This window comes from Trichechus manatus, unplaced genomic scaffold, assembly GCF_000243295.1.
Source record: "Trichechus manatus latirostris isolate Lorelei unplaced genomic scaffold, TriManLat1.0 scaffold00080, whole genome shotgun sequence".
Lineage (NCBI taxonomy): Eukaryota > Metazoa > Chordata > Mammalia > Sirenia > Trichechidae > Trichechus > Trichechus manatus.
In genome coordinates this window covers 5390731-5407259 of record NW_004444016.1, presented here as the reverse complement: position 1 = coordinate 5407259, position 16529 = coordinate 5390731, and the positions used below count along the sequence as shown (strand labels likewise).

Sequence of the window (16529 nt, the reverse complement as noted above, 5' to 3'; positions counted from 1 at the left end):
CCTTATAAAAGTTAAATGATGGAGTAAAAGAAGTTAAATTAGCATTGGCTAACTTGCAAAACATTGAAAGAAATTGAGACATTAAAAAAACAAAACAAAACAACTGTGCATCAGATTTCAGGCCTCAAAGGAAGGTTATACCCTCCCTTTCATCAAGTGTAAAATAGCACCCAGTGTAGCCCAAAGCCCCATCTCCATTACTTATAGTTAAATCTCCTTCGTGTTAGGTGCCATTGAGTTGATTTTGATTCATAGTGACCCCATGTGACAGAATAGAAATGCCCCATAGGGTTTCCAAGCCTCTAATCTTTGTGGAAGCAGACTTTCCCATGGAGCCACTGGGTGGGTTTGAACAGCCAACCTGTCGGTTAGCAGCCAAGTGCTTAACCATTGTGCCACCAGGGCTCCTGCTAAATCTCCTTATACCCTCCTCTTAGTTCTCAAGTTTTTAAGTCGTGTCCTATTATTTTTTTCCTGCTGCTTCCTTTTGTTCTTGGGATGCTACCTTGAACTCCATCCTAATTGTGCCCTTATGGGCTAGACCCCATTCTGACCCTGCTCTAATGGCTTTCAGCAGAGGATACTACCTGGTCTCCATTCAGATTCTCTGAGGGTTCCAGGGCCTGGAGCCAGTCATCCAGTAGATTATCCAAAGGGGTGGAGTCCATTGGCTCTAAGAGACTCTCCATTCCCTGCCTAGGAAGGCAGCAAAGTCAGACCCTCCCTTTTCACACAATGAAAGATAAACCTCTGCAAAGTGGGGAGGAGTGGGGCTCAGCCCAACACTCACTGAAGGAACCAGAAATAGTGAGCACACCCCATACCAGCCCTGCCCTGCAGGGGCTGGCTGGGTGGGTCCCAGGAAGGCAGTGCTCTTCTCCACTGCCTAATCTGGGCATCCCAGGAGCGACAGCTGTACTGTACTTCCTGTACTTGTTTGGCATTTGAGGGTGAAGCCCTGCCTGTTGCTGTGCCCTGGCAACAACGAATTTCGGTCAGGCTGAGGTCAGTGAGGCATAGCTCACTACTTATCACAATGAATCAGGAGCCTAGTTAGAAATTCCCTGAGAATGGGTAAGTTCAGTGCCCTCAATCAAATAGAAAAATGTAGGTCTTCAGATTAAACACCAAACTTTCAGCCTCCCTAATAGCCTTTCTTCTGGAATGGGTAAATTAGATATATTCTTGGAAATCAAGATAGACATAAAAGACAATATTTGACTTCCCTTTAAAATAAATTCTCCTTTTCATGCATTTAATTTATATGAGTGCGTGTAAACTTACATGTAATTAGGCAAGTATGTTGCAATTACCAAGTCAAGGGGAGGCATAAGGAAATGATGGTAAAAATGGTTAGAAGGAAAACCACCTCATTAGGAAAACACAGAGCTTTAAAAAGTCATATGGCAGGGTAGGTAGGAGAGGAAAATAGGGGATATTGCTTAAGTGATACAGAATTTTTGTTAAGGGTGATAAAAAAATTGGAAACATAATAGTGCCTGTTGCAAAACGTGAATGTAATTAATGTCACTGAATTGCACACAGAAAATTGTTGAAATATTTTATTATATATTTCACCACAATTTTTTTTAAAAAGTCATATGGGCCAAGTATGTTCCACTTGAAAAAAAAATCTTGGAAACATTAGGGCTAAATTGCAGGAAACAGTAATTCTGCAACTTTGTGAGAACATTCAAAACACTCAGATCTTTCTGTCCCCTGATATTGAACCAAAACAACTTGGTTGACCCTTGCTGTGACCACCCCACAACTGCACTCACTTGGGGACCTGCTGCAGAAAGCACTGGTAGCCAGGCGTGTGCTTGCCATAATCTATCTGCTTTTGCCGCCGCTGAAGGACAACATCATTTGTCTCTACCTCCCACCTGTGGGGAAGTACAGTGCCCCACAAAGTGTGATTATAGTCATCAAAGCAGAACCAACTCATCCCATACTCTTAATTCCCAGCCTGATTTTCAAACTCACCTGGCATGGAATGACTGTGCTGACTCCCACACTCACCATCTCTATCCTAGAAGACAGACTCCTCATGTATCTCCTTTCTGGAGAAGCAGATTCTACAGATGAAGGGAGTGTTAAGGTAAAAATCAGCTGACTACAATGCTTCTCAGCCACCACCACCACCACCAAGATCCTGACACTAGATAAAAGTAGTATTTCTGACTTAACTGTTTCTCAAAGATAAAGGTTGCCATTTCTGACTTAATGTTTCTCCATGTGTGGTCTGCAAACCATCTGCATTGGTGGCACCTGGGGCCTTGATCATTCCTGGGCCCTATTCTAGGCATATTGAATCAGTATTTGGGGCTCTTGGATTTTCAATAGCTTCCAAGGTTATTTTAAAATTTTTTTATTATGGAAAATTTCAAATAATACACAGTAGTAAAGAGAATAGCTTAATTCAATGGGGCAGTTCAAATCCACCAGCCACTCACTGGAAACCGTATGGGGCAGTTCTGTTCTGTCCTATAGGGTCACTATGAGTCGGAATCAACTCAGTGGCAATGGTATTTTATTTGTTGTGTGCTACTCTAAGTATGATAGTCCTAGGCTTAGCTGCATCAGCATCACCTAAGAGCTTGTTACAGAAAAAAAAAACCCACCAAACTCATTGCCATCAAGTCGATTCCAACTCACAGAGACCCTCTGGGACAGGGTAGAATGGCCCCATAGGATTTCCAAGGGGTTCCTGGTGGATTCCAACTGCTGACCTTTTGGTTAGCAGCCAAACTCTTAACCACTACACCAACAGGGTTTCCATAAGAGCTTGTTGGCAGTGCAGAATCTTGGGTCTCAGTCCAGACTTAGTGAGTCAGAATCTGCATTTTAACAACATCCCCAGGTGGTTAGAAAACACATTAAACTTTGACAAGTACTAATATAATGGGCTTTTCCCTACTCCATTATTTAAAAGCAAACCCCCCGAATTATGAATAATTTAGTATCACCTGTTGTTGTGTGCCAGTGGATTCCAACTCCAAGTAACCGTATATGACAAAACAGAACTGCCCCATAGGGTTTCCTAGGCTGAAATCTTCAGGAAGCAGACAGCTTAAAGATTTAGGTTCAAACCCTTGACCTCCCGATTAGCAGCCAGGCGCTTAACCATTGTGCCACCAAGGCTCCTTTAAAATCACTTAGTCAAGACAAATTTCCATAACAAAAATTGGAATCCTTTGAACTGTGATAAGGACTATGCCAAGAAATTATTCAACTCCCCTATTTTCCCTGCAAAGGAATTTCCCTTTACCTTGCATAACCTAACGTCTCAGAGATACCCCTAAAAAGGGTCACCGAAGTTCTTGGAAGGGGCTGACGCCGCTCTGCGTAAACACACACACCTGTCTCTTCCCAACACCTGCTACGCCAGCGGCAAATGCTCCATCTCCAGCGGAAAGCTAGCAAAACTAGGAGGGAAAGGTTCACGTAACAGCACGAGAAAGAAGCAAGAGAAAAGAAACGCTCCCAAAACCCTCCCACCTAAACTATAGTCTTCAGGTATTAGTCTAGCGAGTGGTCGCAATTTAAATCTCCCGGGGTTGGTGAGGCTGAGGGAGGGGAGAGCTCAGGAAGGGTGTGGCGGCGATTGGCCAAAGGGAGAGCCAATGGTGCGCCAGGCTCCCAGTGGGGCGGGGCTTACCTAGCCGCTTGCCAAACTCTGGTGGGCCAATCGCCACCCTGCTCTGACCCCGGGGCGGGGCAAATATTGCTGTTCCAGCGCAAGCTCACACCCAGAGGTGATGTAAGAGTCAAACGATTGGCCGAGGGTATCTTGGCGGGCGCACGGAGATTGGCTGAAGCAGTTTAGAGGCAAACGTGGATAGGGTATTGGGAGGGCGGAAGGTTTGAATGGTCAAGGCCTGCGGCTGTTGGTATTCCTGCACTGAGGTTGTAACTTCCACTCTGCGGAGAGAAGCTGCAAAGCCCGACCCCGGCCTACCCTGGCGAGGAGCAAAATAGTAGTCTGGTTAATTGCCTCGTTTCCCCAGATTGTTCTTTTCTTTAATTTCTGTTCGAGGCTTCGCCTGTATCTGATCTGTTCCTCATGAAGACAACGCTGAGAACTCAAACCTGAACTAGGTCCGGAGCCATCTACGCTACGGAGTCACGGAGGCCCAATTTTCTCCTCCGGGTTAAGCCAGGGCCCCGCAAACGTAAGGCCGGAGGACGTGATAGGCATTATCGGGAATTAGGAGACCTGAGTTCCCGTCAGGACTCGCGAGCTGTATGGCCTGGAACAAATCAAAAGCTCTCTTCATTCCATTTTTAAAGCCTTGAGTCGCCTCTTGGTAAGTTAGGCTCCACCAAAAAGATCACTGTTTGGGGATGCCCCCCCTCCAATACTGATTTGCTTGACTGCTGCTGGAAAGGGTGGGGGAGGTTGTAGTGAAAGCTGTGGTTTATCAGTGATGCACCTGTATACATGACCTTCTCCTCTTATATTGGTTTTATTTTTTCTTGATGAGAACTTGGAGACCATGTCTGCAAATCTCTTCTCATCCACAAGAGAGGAGGGAAGCACTGGCTCGGGGCCCAGTTTTAGATTCAGTCAGAGGAAGAGGTTAAACCTGCTGCTGGAGAGAGAGGCTTCCTTTACCACCTGTCCAGATCTCCCTAGAACTCCGGTGGACAAACTCCTGGGTGACTCTGGAAACCTAAGCATTTTGTCTAGGTAAATCCACTTTTATTTTTACACCTAATTTCCTTTGCTTCTCTAAATAGTTTGTTGTTGTTTGTTTATAAATTATCCTGGCCCTAAGAAAAGAGTCTAAGTCTCATCTCGGCCCTTGACTAACTGTGACCCTTTTTGAGTCTCAGGCTTTTTTTCTGTGATCTGGGAATATTAATCTCTTCCTGTTTTATCAGGATCGTGTGAGAATCTAATGACGTGATGTCTGAGGAAAGTCTTTGCACACTTTATTATTAGTGTTATTGTACTTGCACTTGGAGCCCTGGTGGCGCACTGGTTAAGAGTTCAGCTGCTAACCAAAAGGCAGTTCGAATCCACCAGCCACGGCTTAGAAACCCTATGGGGCAGTTCTACTCTGTCGTATAGAGTCATTGCGTCAGAATCGACTCAAGGGCAATGTGGGTGTGTGTGTGTGTACTTGTACTTTAAATTCTGGTCATGTCATGTCCTCATGCCTCAACTAGCGAACAAAATTGGAGATTTATAGAGCTGACAAGTACTAGAGAATCTAGGGAGGAGGACTCAAGTCTGTGTCCTCATGATGTCAGGGGAGAGGACATAGGATCAAGACCTGTGGGTCAATAAACTTTGGGCCTCAATTAAAAAAAAATTATCCTGTCTCAATAAGTTGGTGAGGAAAAAATGAGGTACAGGTTATTGGAGTAAAGAAAAGGTGAAACATTTTTCTCAGCCTAGTTGTTCCATTATCACCAAACCAAAAAAACCCATTGCCATACTAACGGACCACAACTACCACAGCCTCCACCAGGCTGAGTCCAGAACAACTAGATGGTGCCTGGCTACCACCACCGACCGCTCTGACAGGGATCACAATACAGGGTCCTGGACAGAGCGGGAGAAAAATGTAGAACAAAATTCAATCTCACAAAAAAAGACCAGACTTACTGTTCTGACAGAGACTGGAGAAACCCTGACAGTATGGCCCCTGGGCACCCTTTTAACTCAGTCCTGAAGTTCACCTTTCACCCAGAGATTTTTGAGGAGAATGATTAGACATGCCTTTAAAACAAACAATAACACATGTGAGGGGCATGCTTCGTAGTTCAACCATGTATATGAGACTCAATGGGCACACCAGCCCAAAAGCAAAGACTGAGAAGGCAGGAAGGGACAGGAAAACTGGATGAATGGAAATGGGGAACCTAGGGCGGAGAAGTGGAGAGTGTTGACACATCGTGGGGCTCGCAACCAATGTTACAAAACAATTTGTGTATTAATTGTTTAATGAGAAACTAATTTGCTCTGTAAATTTTCACCTAAAGCACAATAGAAAAAAAAAAAAAACCGTTGCTGTCAAGTTGATTCCAACTCAAACTGACCCTCTAGGACAGAGTAGAACTGCCCCATAGGGTTTCCAAGGCTGTAATCTTTATAGAAGCAGACGGTCTCCTGCAGATTGGCTGGTGGGTTTGAACCACTGACCTTTCAGTTCTCAGCCGAGAGCTTAACACTGCACCACCAGGGCTTCTTTTTCCATTATTAGTCTAAAATGTTTCTGAAAAAGTTACTAGATTTATTTGGGCACTGTTCAGATTTTGTGATAGTTATTGAGGAGTGTTGCAAATGAGGATGATATGCTTTTTCCCTTTAAGGATATTAGAACCTAATGGGAATTTTGATGTTCTATTATGTCTTGACAGAGGAACCCCAAAACGTTGCCTTGATCTTTCAAATCTTAGCAGTGGGGAGATGTCTGCCACTCAGTTTGCCACTTCCTCAGACCTTGATGAAACCGGTACGGAGAAGGGAAATAACAGCTGTAATGGCCTCAATGGGAAGAATAACATAAGGGAGAGGACAGGCTAGTAGGATAGAGATGGAAGGTGGTGAAAGTATGTAGGGAGCCTTGAAGTAGGAATTGTGTGGGTAACTGGAGGAGGATTTTTGAGGGGAATGATTAAGCCAGTAGGAAGAGAAAGCTAATAACATTAATAGGAATCACTGCATTTGAAAAAGCTATACAGGAAGGAATATTTTGTTGACTGATTGGTGGGAATGAAAGTATAGTAGTTAAGATATGAGAAGTTTTGTGCCCTAGTCTAATCTCAGCAGAGGCAAAGAAACCAACGTAAATTAAATACTTTGTCAACTAAGATTTATGTGTTTTTATAGGTCTGTGCCCAGAAAGGAGTATGTTTCATTAGTCAACCATCCTAGTACTTATTTTAATCTCAGATTTTCTAAATGATAAGCTTTATTTTCTACTCCATAGTATATTGCTTCTCAGCACTTTTTTTTCAGTGACATAATGTAAATTATTTAGTTTCCATGAATATTGGTACTTATGGGGAGGCTATGTGTTTAAAAGATTAGCTTTTGAAAATAATACAGTTTACTGGTAATGGGAAAATCAGAAGGAAAGACAGGGTGCATGGACAAGAATAACTCCTCTTACTGATTCTTTGTATCTGATTGCAGGTCATTTGGATTCTTCAGGACCTCAGGAAATACAGATAGCTGGGATGTAAGTTCTTTTGCCAAATTAACCCCATGCTCAAGCCTTTCAGCACTGGCTATGGGGATCTTATCCTATGCAGATGCTGCAGAATACAGAACATTTTACTTTGGGTATAAGTGGGGCTTCGAGGCCTAAATCCTTCCCTTGAAAAGCTTTTAAGTTTCCCAGACCTAAATGTTGTTGTAAAGTGCCGTGGAGTCAGTTCCGACTCATAGTGACCCTATGTACAACAGATCTAAAGGTTGCCTAGTCCTGTGCCATCCTTACAATCGTTACTATGTTTGAGCCCATTGTTGCAGTCACTGTGTCAATCCATCTCGTTGAGGGTCTTCATCTTTTTCGCTCACCCTCTACTTTACTAAGCATGATGTCCTTCTCTGAGGATTTGTCCCTCCTGATAACATGTCCAAAGTACGTGAGATGAAGTTTCCCTATCCTTGCTTCTAAGGAGCATTCTGGCTGTACTTCTTGCAAGACAGATTTATTCGTTCTTCTGGCGGTCTATGGTATATTCAGTATTCTTCGCTACACCATAATTCAAATGCATCAATTATTCTTCGGTCTTCCTTATTCTTTGTCCAGTGATTGAAAATACTAAAGCTTGCCTTAGTCCTCAAAGTCACATCTTTGCTTTTGAACACTTTAGAGAGGTCTTTTGCAGCAGATTTGCCCAAGCAATATGTCGTTTGATTTTTTGACTGCTGCATCCAGGGGCGTTGATTGTGGATCTAAGTAAAATGAAATCCTTGACAACTTCAGTCTTTTTTGTTTATCATGATGTTGCTTATTGGTCCAGTTGTGAGGATTTTTGTGTTCTTTATGTTGACATGTAATCCATATGGAAGGCTGTAGTCTTTGATCTTCATCAGTAAGTGCTTCAGGTCCTCTTCACTTTCAGCAAGCAAGGTTGTGCCATCAGCATATTGCAGGTTGTTAATGAGTCTTCCTCCAATCCTGATGCAGCGTTCTTCGTGTAGTCCAGCCTCTCTGATTATTTGCTCAGCATACAGATTGAATAAATACGGTGAAAAGATACAACCCTGACACACACCTTTCCTGATCTTAATCCCCTTGTTCTGTTGGAGCCACTGCCTCTTGGTCTATGTACAGGTTCCATATGATCACAATTAAGTGCTCTGGAATTCCCATTCTTCGCAATGTTATCCACAATTTGTTATGATTGACACAGTTGAATGCCTTTGCATAGTCAATAAAACACAGGCAAACGTCTTTCTGGTATTCTCTGCTTTCAGCCAGGATCCATCTGACATCAGGTATGCTATCCCTGGTTCCGTGTCCTCTTCTGAATCTGGCTTGAATTTCTGGCAGTTCCGTGTCAGTGTACTGCTACAGCCGCTTTTGAATGATCTTCAGCAAAAACGTGTAATATTAATGATATTGTTTGATAATTTCCGCATTTGGTTGGATCCCCTTTTTTGGGAATAGGCATAAATGTGGATCTCTTCTAGTCCATTGGCCAGGTCACTGTCTTCCAAGTTTCTTGGCATAGGTGAGTGATCACTTCCAACCTTGCTTCCATTTGTTGAAACATCTCAACTGGTATTCTGTCAATTCCTGTAGCTTGTTTTTCACCAGTGTTTTCAATGCAGCTTGGACTTCTTCCTTCAATACCATTGGTTCTTGATCATATGCTACCTCCTGAAATGGTTAAATGTCGAACAGTTTTTTTTGGTACAGTGACTCTGTATTCCTTCAATCTTTTGATGCTTCCTGTGTCATTCACTATTTTGCCCATAGAACGCTTCGGTATTGCAACTTGAAGCTTGAATTTTTTTCTTCAGTTCCTTCAGCTTGAGAAATGCCGAGTGTTGTTCCCTTTTGGTTTTCTAACTCCAAGTCTTTGCATATTTCATACTTTGTCTTCTTAAGCTGCCCTTTGAAATATCCTGTTCAGCTCTTTTACTTCATCATTTTTTCCATTCACTTTAGTTACTCTCTGTTCAAGATGTCTCTTTGGACATCTGTTTTGGTCTTGTCTTTCTTTCCTGTATTTTTAATGACCTTTTGCTTTCTTCATGTATGATGTCCTTGATGGCATCCCACAACTCATCTGATCTTCTGTCATTAGTGTTCAGCATGTCAAATCTATTCTTGAGATGGTCTCTAAATTCAAGTGGGATATACTCAAGGTCATACTTTGACTCTCATGGACTTATTTTCATTTTCTTCAGCTTCAACTTGAACTGAGCAATTGATAGTCTGTCTGTTCCTCAGTCAGTCCCTGGCCTTGTTCTGACTGATGATATTGAGCTTCTTCATTATCTCTTTTCACAGAGGTAGTCAGTTTGAGTCATGTGTATTCCATTTGGTGAGGTCCACAAGTATAGTCACCATTTGTGTTGTGGAAAAAAGGTATTTCTAATGAATAGGTCGTTGGTCTTACAAAATTCTATCATGAGATCTCCAGTGTCATTTCTGTCACCAAGGCCATCTTTTTCAACTACTGATCGTTCTTCTGTTTCCAGCTTTCATGTTCCAGTTACCACTAATTATCAATGCATCCTGATTGCATGTTTGATCAATTTCAGACTACAGTGGTTGGTGCATAAATTTGAATAATAGTCGTATTAACTGGTCTTCCTTGTAGGCCTATGGATATTATCCTATCACTGACAGTGTTGTACTTTAGGAAAGATCTTGAAATGTTCTTTTTGACAATAAATGTGATGCCATTCCTCTTTATCATTCCTGGCATAGTAGATCATGTGATTGTCCAATTCAAAATGGCCAATAGCAGTCCATTTCAGCTCACTAATGCCTAGGATATTGATCTTCAATCATTCCATTTCATTTTTGACGACTTCCAATTTTTCTAGATTCATACTTCGTACCTTCCATGTTCTGATTATTAAGGGATGTTTGCAGCTGTTTCTTCTCATTTTGAGTCATGCCATATCAGCAAATTAAGGTCCCAAAAGCTTTACTCCATCCACATCATTAAGGTCAACTCTACTTTGAGAAGGCATCTTCCCCAGTTGTATTTTGGGTGCCTTCCAACCTGAGGGGTTCATCTTCCGGCAGTGTATCAGACAGTGTTCTGCTGCTATTCATCAAGTTTTCACTGGCCAATTTTTTAGAAGTAGATCGCCAGGTCCTTCTTCCTAGTCTGTCTTAGTCTGGAAGCTCCACTGAAACCTGCCCACCATGGGTGACCTTGCTGGTATTTGAAATACCGGTGGGATAGTTTCCAGCATCACAGCAAGAAGGAAGCCACCATAGTAGGACAAACTGACAGATGAATGGTGGAGACCTAAATAGTATTGTGACAATGAAGGCTATTCATTTTAACTGTTACATACAATCAGTGTTATCTTTAAAAATAAAGGAAAATGGTATATTGTGCTTAAATGGAGGCTTTTACTTGCATGTTAGATATGCTATATTTTAGTGGTTAAGAGTGCAGGTTCTGGAGTGAGAATATGTATTCCAGTGACTTACTACTTTATTTGCTGAGACTTGGACAGGTGTCTTAACTTCATTGGACCTCAGTTTATTTGTAACATGGAGATAGTGATAGCACTTTTCTCATAAACAGTTACTGTAAGGATTAAATGAAAATGTGTATCTAGCACATACCAAGCATTTTATACTGTTTACTATTATTACTGTTATGGATTCTTTCTTGGAAATCTTAAAATATTCAGTCAGGGAATACTTAAGGAATATAAATTAATTTTAATTCAGCCCTTCTTAAACTTAAGGTAGGTTTTCCACTTGGCTGTTTTAAACTTTTTGGAATTTTGTGCTTTGGTGCTTAGGTGAATTAGATGCTACTTTAGTGCACTGGGGCAGGCTTTCCATAACATGTAAAAATTTCACTTTATATCACTTTCATTTTCTTTGAATTGCTTAAAATGTCATAACTCATGTAGACAAATGAAAGTCTTAAGAACTCAGGTAAATCCTGGAAGCCCCCTTATAGAAATCTGTAAGAAATATATATTAACCATCAATAGTTAATATTGGAAAAGTTAGTAAATAACAATGACTATGTCTGTATAAGATGAGGACACACTCATTCATCTTTGATGCTTATCTGCATATATGATTATGCAAGTGAAATAAGGGACCTTGTTGTGGATTGAATTGTGTCCCCCAAAAATATGTGTTGTAAATCCTAACCCCTGTACCTGTGGTTATAATCCTATTTGGGAATGGATTTTCTTTGATATAATAATTAGACAGTATTAGTGTAGGATGTGTTTTAAGTCAATTTTGAGATATAAAAGGGCAGATTAGGCATAGAGAAGCAAGCAGAGATGGGGGAAGATAGATACCATACCACATGATGATCACCAGAGGAACCAGGGAAGAAAGACCTTCCCCCAGAGCTGACAGAGAAAGCCTCTCCCTAGAGCCAGTGCAAAGTTCAGACTTCTAGCCTTCTAAACTATGAGAGAATACATTTCTGTTTGTTAAAGTGACCCACTTGGGGTACTTCTGTTATAGCAGCACTGGGTAACTAAGACAGGCCTTATTCCCAGGATGTCACTTAACATCTTGATATTTACCACAGAGAATCCCCTATTTATTGGTATTGGAAGAGATATATCAACTAGGTATAGGGCTTCTACAAAGGAAGAAGGGAAACGTTGGGATGCTCTAAGCTACTGAAGAATAACTGAACAATATTTGAGGTTTAGCTGATTGGCAATTTCTTTTGATCTGCAGGAATAATCATCAGCATCTTATAAAAGCCCACCCAGTGAGTAGCCCCTCTTTCTTGGGTTTGGGTTTGTTTCTTGGGTGGGAGGCAGAGGGTTTCTAACTCACCTGTGGCTCAAAGATGCTAGATATGCTCAGAAAACTCTCTTATAGGCACAACTGCTGTGCAGCACTCCAAATTCTTTGGACCATGGCCACAGAAGGAAAAATGCAATGTTCCATTCATCTGCAAATAAAGAAAATGTAAGTGATTAATGGATAACTAGATACATTAGCAGTTTTCTTCCTTTGAGTGGAACAACACGTCTGTATCATTAGGAGACATCTGTTGTTGTTAGTTGCCATTGCGTTGATTGCTATTCATGTCGACCCCGTGTGTGCAGAGCAGAACTGCTCCATAGCATTTTCAAGGCTGTGACCTTTCAGAAGCAGATTGCCAGGCCAAGGGCCCTCTGGGTGGGTTCAAACCACCAACCTTTTGGCTAGTAGTCGAGCACCTAACTGTTTGTGTGTGCCATCCCGGGGACTCCTTATTACAGAGCTGTTTATATCTCTGCATACTAGACAAGCAAACAGCATTGCTATAGGAAAAAAATAATTTTGTTTTTTCTCTTTAAGCTTTGACCTTAGGACAGAACCTAACTCCAAGTCCTCCATAGCAAGTCATCATTAATACTCGTACTCAGTTGATCATTTTGAGGACAAAATCTCTGTTTCAGTAGTATAAGGGATTTAGGAGGTTTTTTGTTGTTGTTGTTTTTGCGCAGTGGTTAACAGAAAGGGAAATTATATGTGCATGATTTGTTCGTAGATTCCTTGCATGGCGTCCCGTATAAATCTAGATTTCTTAGTTTCTTCTTATTTCCCCCTAGTCTAACTTCTTAGGCCCTGTTCTGAAAAAACCATGGTCCTTTTTTTTGTCTAAGCCTCAGGCCATCTTTCAGTTCCAAATTGAAACTGGCCTCTCCAGAGCCACCTAATCACTAAGATAATGCTCTAACTAATCCCTGCAACTAATCTCCTTTTCTAGGCGTCTTTTTCTTTTCCCTGCCCCAGTCCCCGTCCCAGGTTGGTATCCATAAAAGATTGATGTTCTTTTCTCATGTTGACTAAGATATGCCAGTGTTTTTGACTGTTCTAATCGTTTTTTCTTTAGATTTAATACTGCCCTTTTAATCACCCTTTATGATTAGATTTCTTAATCTCACCATCCCCTCCCCAGCCAGGCTCCCCTTCTTTTCTGATTCTTTTGTTTGTGATCATAAAATTAACATCCTGCAAAGCAAATCTACATATCTTACATAAAATCCAAACCATAATTTGTATCTTCAGGATATGGGGTCAACTTGATTACCTTCCATATGTTTCATGATGGTTATTCATGGCTTAATCAGATGAAATGTTTTTGGCAGGGCCTATTAACCTCTTTTTCTCCAGCCAGTATAGTTTTTATTTTAGGAAAACAATACTTTGAAGCCCTTGGTGTGGTTGGCACTCAGGAACCTAAGGTTTCAAAAGAGACCAAGGGGGCCTTATCTGTCTCCCCTTTCTTTGCTGGTGAGTCACTGAACATTATCATTAAGGGTCAACTGAAGATGAATGGCAGATCTGGATTTATGACCTTTTAACTTACCTTAGCTGACTTGGGTGAGAAAAGGGGTTGGAGAAGTAAACTTTTAGCAGGGAAAAGGGGGAAGCATGTGTTTTCTTATCATTTTCTTTGTTTAAACTTAAAGTGGAGAAAAAATTCTTAGACTTTTTTTCCCGGTGTACTTAATTCTTTAAGTGTTTGTCCCCCTGATTTTAAAAGTACTGTATGCCTATTTGGAGCCCTGGTGGCACAGTGCTTAAGTGCTATGGGTGCTAACCAAAATGTTGGCAGTTTGAATCCACCAGCGCTCCTTGAAAACCCTATGCAGTTCTGTTCTGTCCTGTAGTGTCACTATGAGTCAGAATTGACTCGACGGCAACAGGTTTGGTTGTTTTTTTTTTTCATATACCTATTGTGAAAATGTTAAATGAACAACAAAAAAGCCATGCACACACAAAAGTATAAAAAGGAAAATAATTACATTTAGACAAAAACCACTGTAAGATTTTATCTCATTTTTTTTCAGTTTTATAATTTTCATCTTTACATACATACAATTTTATATCCTGATTTTTTTTTTACGTAAATATTAAAAACTCTTGGTAAATACTTTTAATGGATGCTTTTATTCTGATGAATGGACCATAATTTGCATAAGCTTTTCCCTATTGTTAGACACCACTTAGTGGTATCCAAAGTTTGCTTTTATAAATAATACCATGATACACATTCTTGAGCATAAATCTGCCTACATTTTAGATTCTTTTTCTTTAGGATTGGTAGCAAACATAATTTCTGGGTGAAAGGGTATAGATATTTTAAAGAATTTTGATACACATCATCAAATTGCTTTCTCCAAAAGTTATAATAATTTACATTCTGATGACCATTCCATAGCTCGTGGGATGGAGTCAAATCCACCAACCGCTCCTTGGAAACCCTGTGGGGCAGTTCTACTCTATCCTATGTGATCGCTATGAGTTGGAATCGACTCAACAGCAATGGGTTTTTTTGGGGGGGGGTAAAAATTGCTAATTATACACCCACTCCTCACTTATCGACATGGTTAGGTTCCAAGGACCAGGTTGTTATGTGAATATGGAGGATGACCACATCAGATCCCAAAATGGAGGATGACTACATCATTACATAACTGCGAAACCACTGAGAATCATGGTTCAGCCAAGTTGACACTTAACCTAAACCATGAACAGCCAGTGTTATTCTTGCCTCACATCATGGTGTTCATTACTGCCAGACATTATATCGTTAGTGTGTAAAATAGTAGATTTTTTACTATTGTCATAAATGTGAAATGTCAGATAGCAAGAGAGTTGATAAGTGAGGAGTGGGTGTATAAGTAAAAATATTTTATTTCATGTTAAAAAATAGTTAGTTTTGACTTCATTTTAATATTAGCCATGTATATTCCCTCTAGTGAATGATTGTGTCCTTCACCCATTTAGCTATTGTGTTCTTACGTCACTCAGGAACTCATTTGTTTTTCATAGACCATGGACTCAACATATGCTAGTGATTTGGATTCTTAGTGCTATTCTCAACCCTATGAGAAAGCCATTGTAACATATCCCATCCTAAGTGGATAAAATTGATCATGTTTTAGATTTTCTATTTCTGGGAAGGAGAGAAGGCCTGGAACAAGATATATTACTGGATAGTTTTTAATATTGTCAATATACTTGATAGGACAATCGAAACTTGTTGGAAAGTGAAATGGAAGATCTGGGCAGTCCCATTACTACAGTTCCAAAATTGGATAAAAATCCAGAACTAGGAGAAGGCCAGGCAGAGGATATTTCAGAAGACTTGATGGAGTTTTCCCTGGAAGATCAAGAAGATGCCAAGGTAGAGTGGTCTCTGATGGTATCTTTGCATTCTTCACATTCATTCATTCTTGGACAAACAACATTGTTTGTTTGCTATGTTCCAGCCACTGTATTAAATGCTAGGGCTGCAGAGATAAAGAGGTTAAGAAGACATAATCCCTATCCTCTATGAGCCATCTAACTGATAACATGTCAAGTCACCATGGAAATATTCCTACTGCTGAGTGAGCAGCTTCCAGTTAGTAGTTTGAATAGAGCAGGACTCATCAGTGTAATCTGGTATAAGTGATGCCTCCAGATAATAGTAATGGATGGAATATACCTAGCATGATCTTCCAGGTGTCTCATGATATATTTTTCTTCTTTTTTTTAATGTTTAATTTTTATTTTGTTGTCTTTGAGAATATATGGAAGCCCTGGTAGCATAGTGGTTAAGTGCTCGGCTGCTAACTGAAAGGTTGACAGTTTGAACCCAGCAGCTGCTCCATGGGAGAAAGATGTGGCACTCTGCTTCCGTAAAGATTAAAGCCTAGGAAACCCTATGGGGCAGTTGTACTCTGTTTTATAGGGTTGCTACAAGTCGGAATCAACTCAACGGCAATGGGTTTGGGTTTTTTGTTTTTTTTTTTGGTTTAGAATATACACAGCAAAACATATACCAATTCAACTATTTCTACATGTACAATTCAGTGGCATTGATTACATTCTTGGAGTTGTGCAACCATTCTCACCTTCCTTTTCTGAGTTTTTCCTCCTCCATTGACATAAACTCACTGCCCCCTAAGGTTCCTATCTAATCTTTCTAGTTGCTGTTGTGACTTTGATCCCATATAGATAGTTCTCGAAAGAGCATAATGCTCAAAGCAGATATTTTTTAATTAGTTAAGCTAAACTATTGTTTGGTTTTAAGAAAACTTCAGGGAATTTTTTTTTTTTATTGTACTTCTGGTGAAGGCTTACAGAACAAATAGTTTCTCATGAAACAGTAGTACACGTATTGTTTTAAGACATTGGTTAACACCCCACACAACATGTCAACCCTCTGACTTCTCAACCTTTTTTTTTTGGTGAAAATACACATAGCCAAAGATATACCATTTCAAAAATTTCTACATGCACAATTCAGTGACATTGACTATGCTCTTCCAATTGTGCTGTTATTCTCACTTAAGATGAAGGCTTACAGAACAAAATAGTTTCTCATTTAACAGTTAC

General features: G+C 40.6%; 1 protein-coding gene across 1 annotated transcript in view; it reads left to right on the top strand.

Moving 5' to 3' along the window:
* The first annotated feature begins 4155 nt into the window (after positions 1-4155).
* The window catches only part of CDC25C (cell division cycle 25C), a 43017-nt gene continuing 30643 nt past the window's right edge, over positions 4156-16529 (top strand). The window contains exons 1-7 of the mRNA XM_012556851.2: positions 4156-4693; positions 6373-6467; positions 7151-7196; positions 11883-11916; positions 12030-12119; positions 13335-13433; positions 15175-15333. Of these exons, the coding sequence (XP_012412305.1) occupies positions 4500-4693; positions 6373-6467; positions 7151-7196; positions 11883-11916; positions 12030-12119; positions 13335-13433; positions 15175-15333 (717 nt within the window). The 5' untranslated portion in view covers positions 4156-4499. The remainder of the gene's footprint in view (positions 4694-6372; positions 6468-7150; positions 7197-11882; positions 11917-12029; positions 12120-13334; positions 13434-15174; positions 15334-16529) is intronic.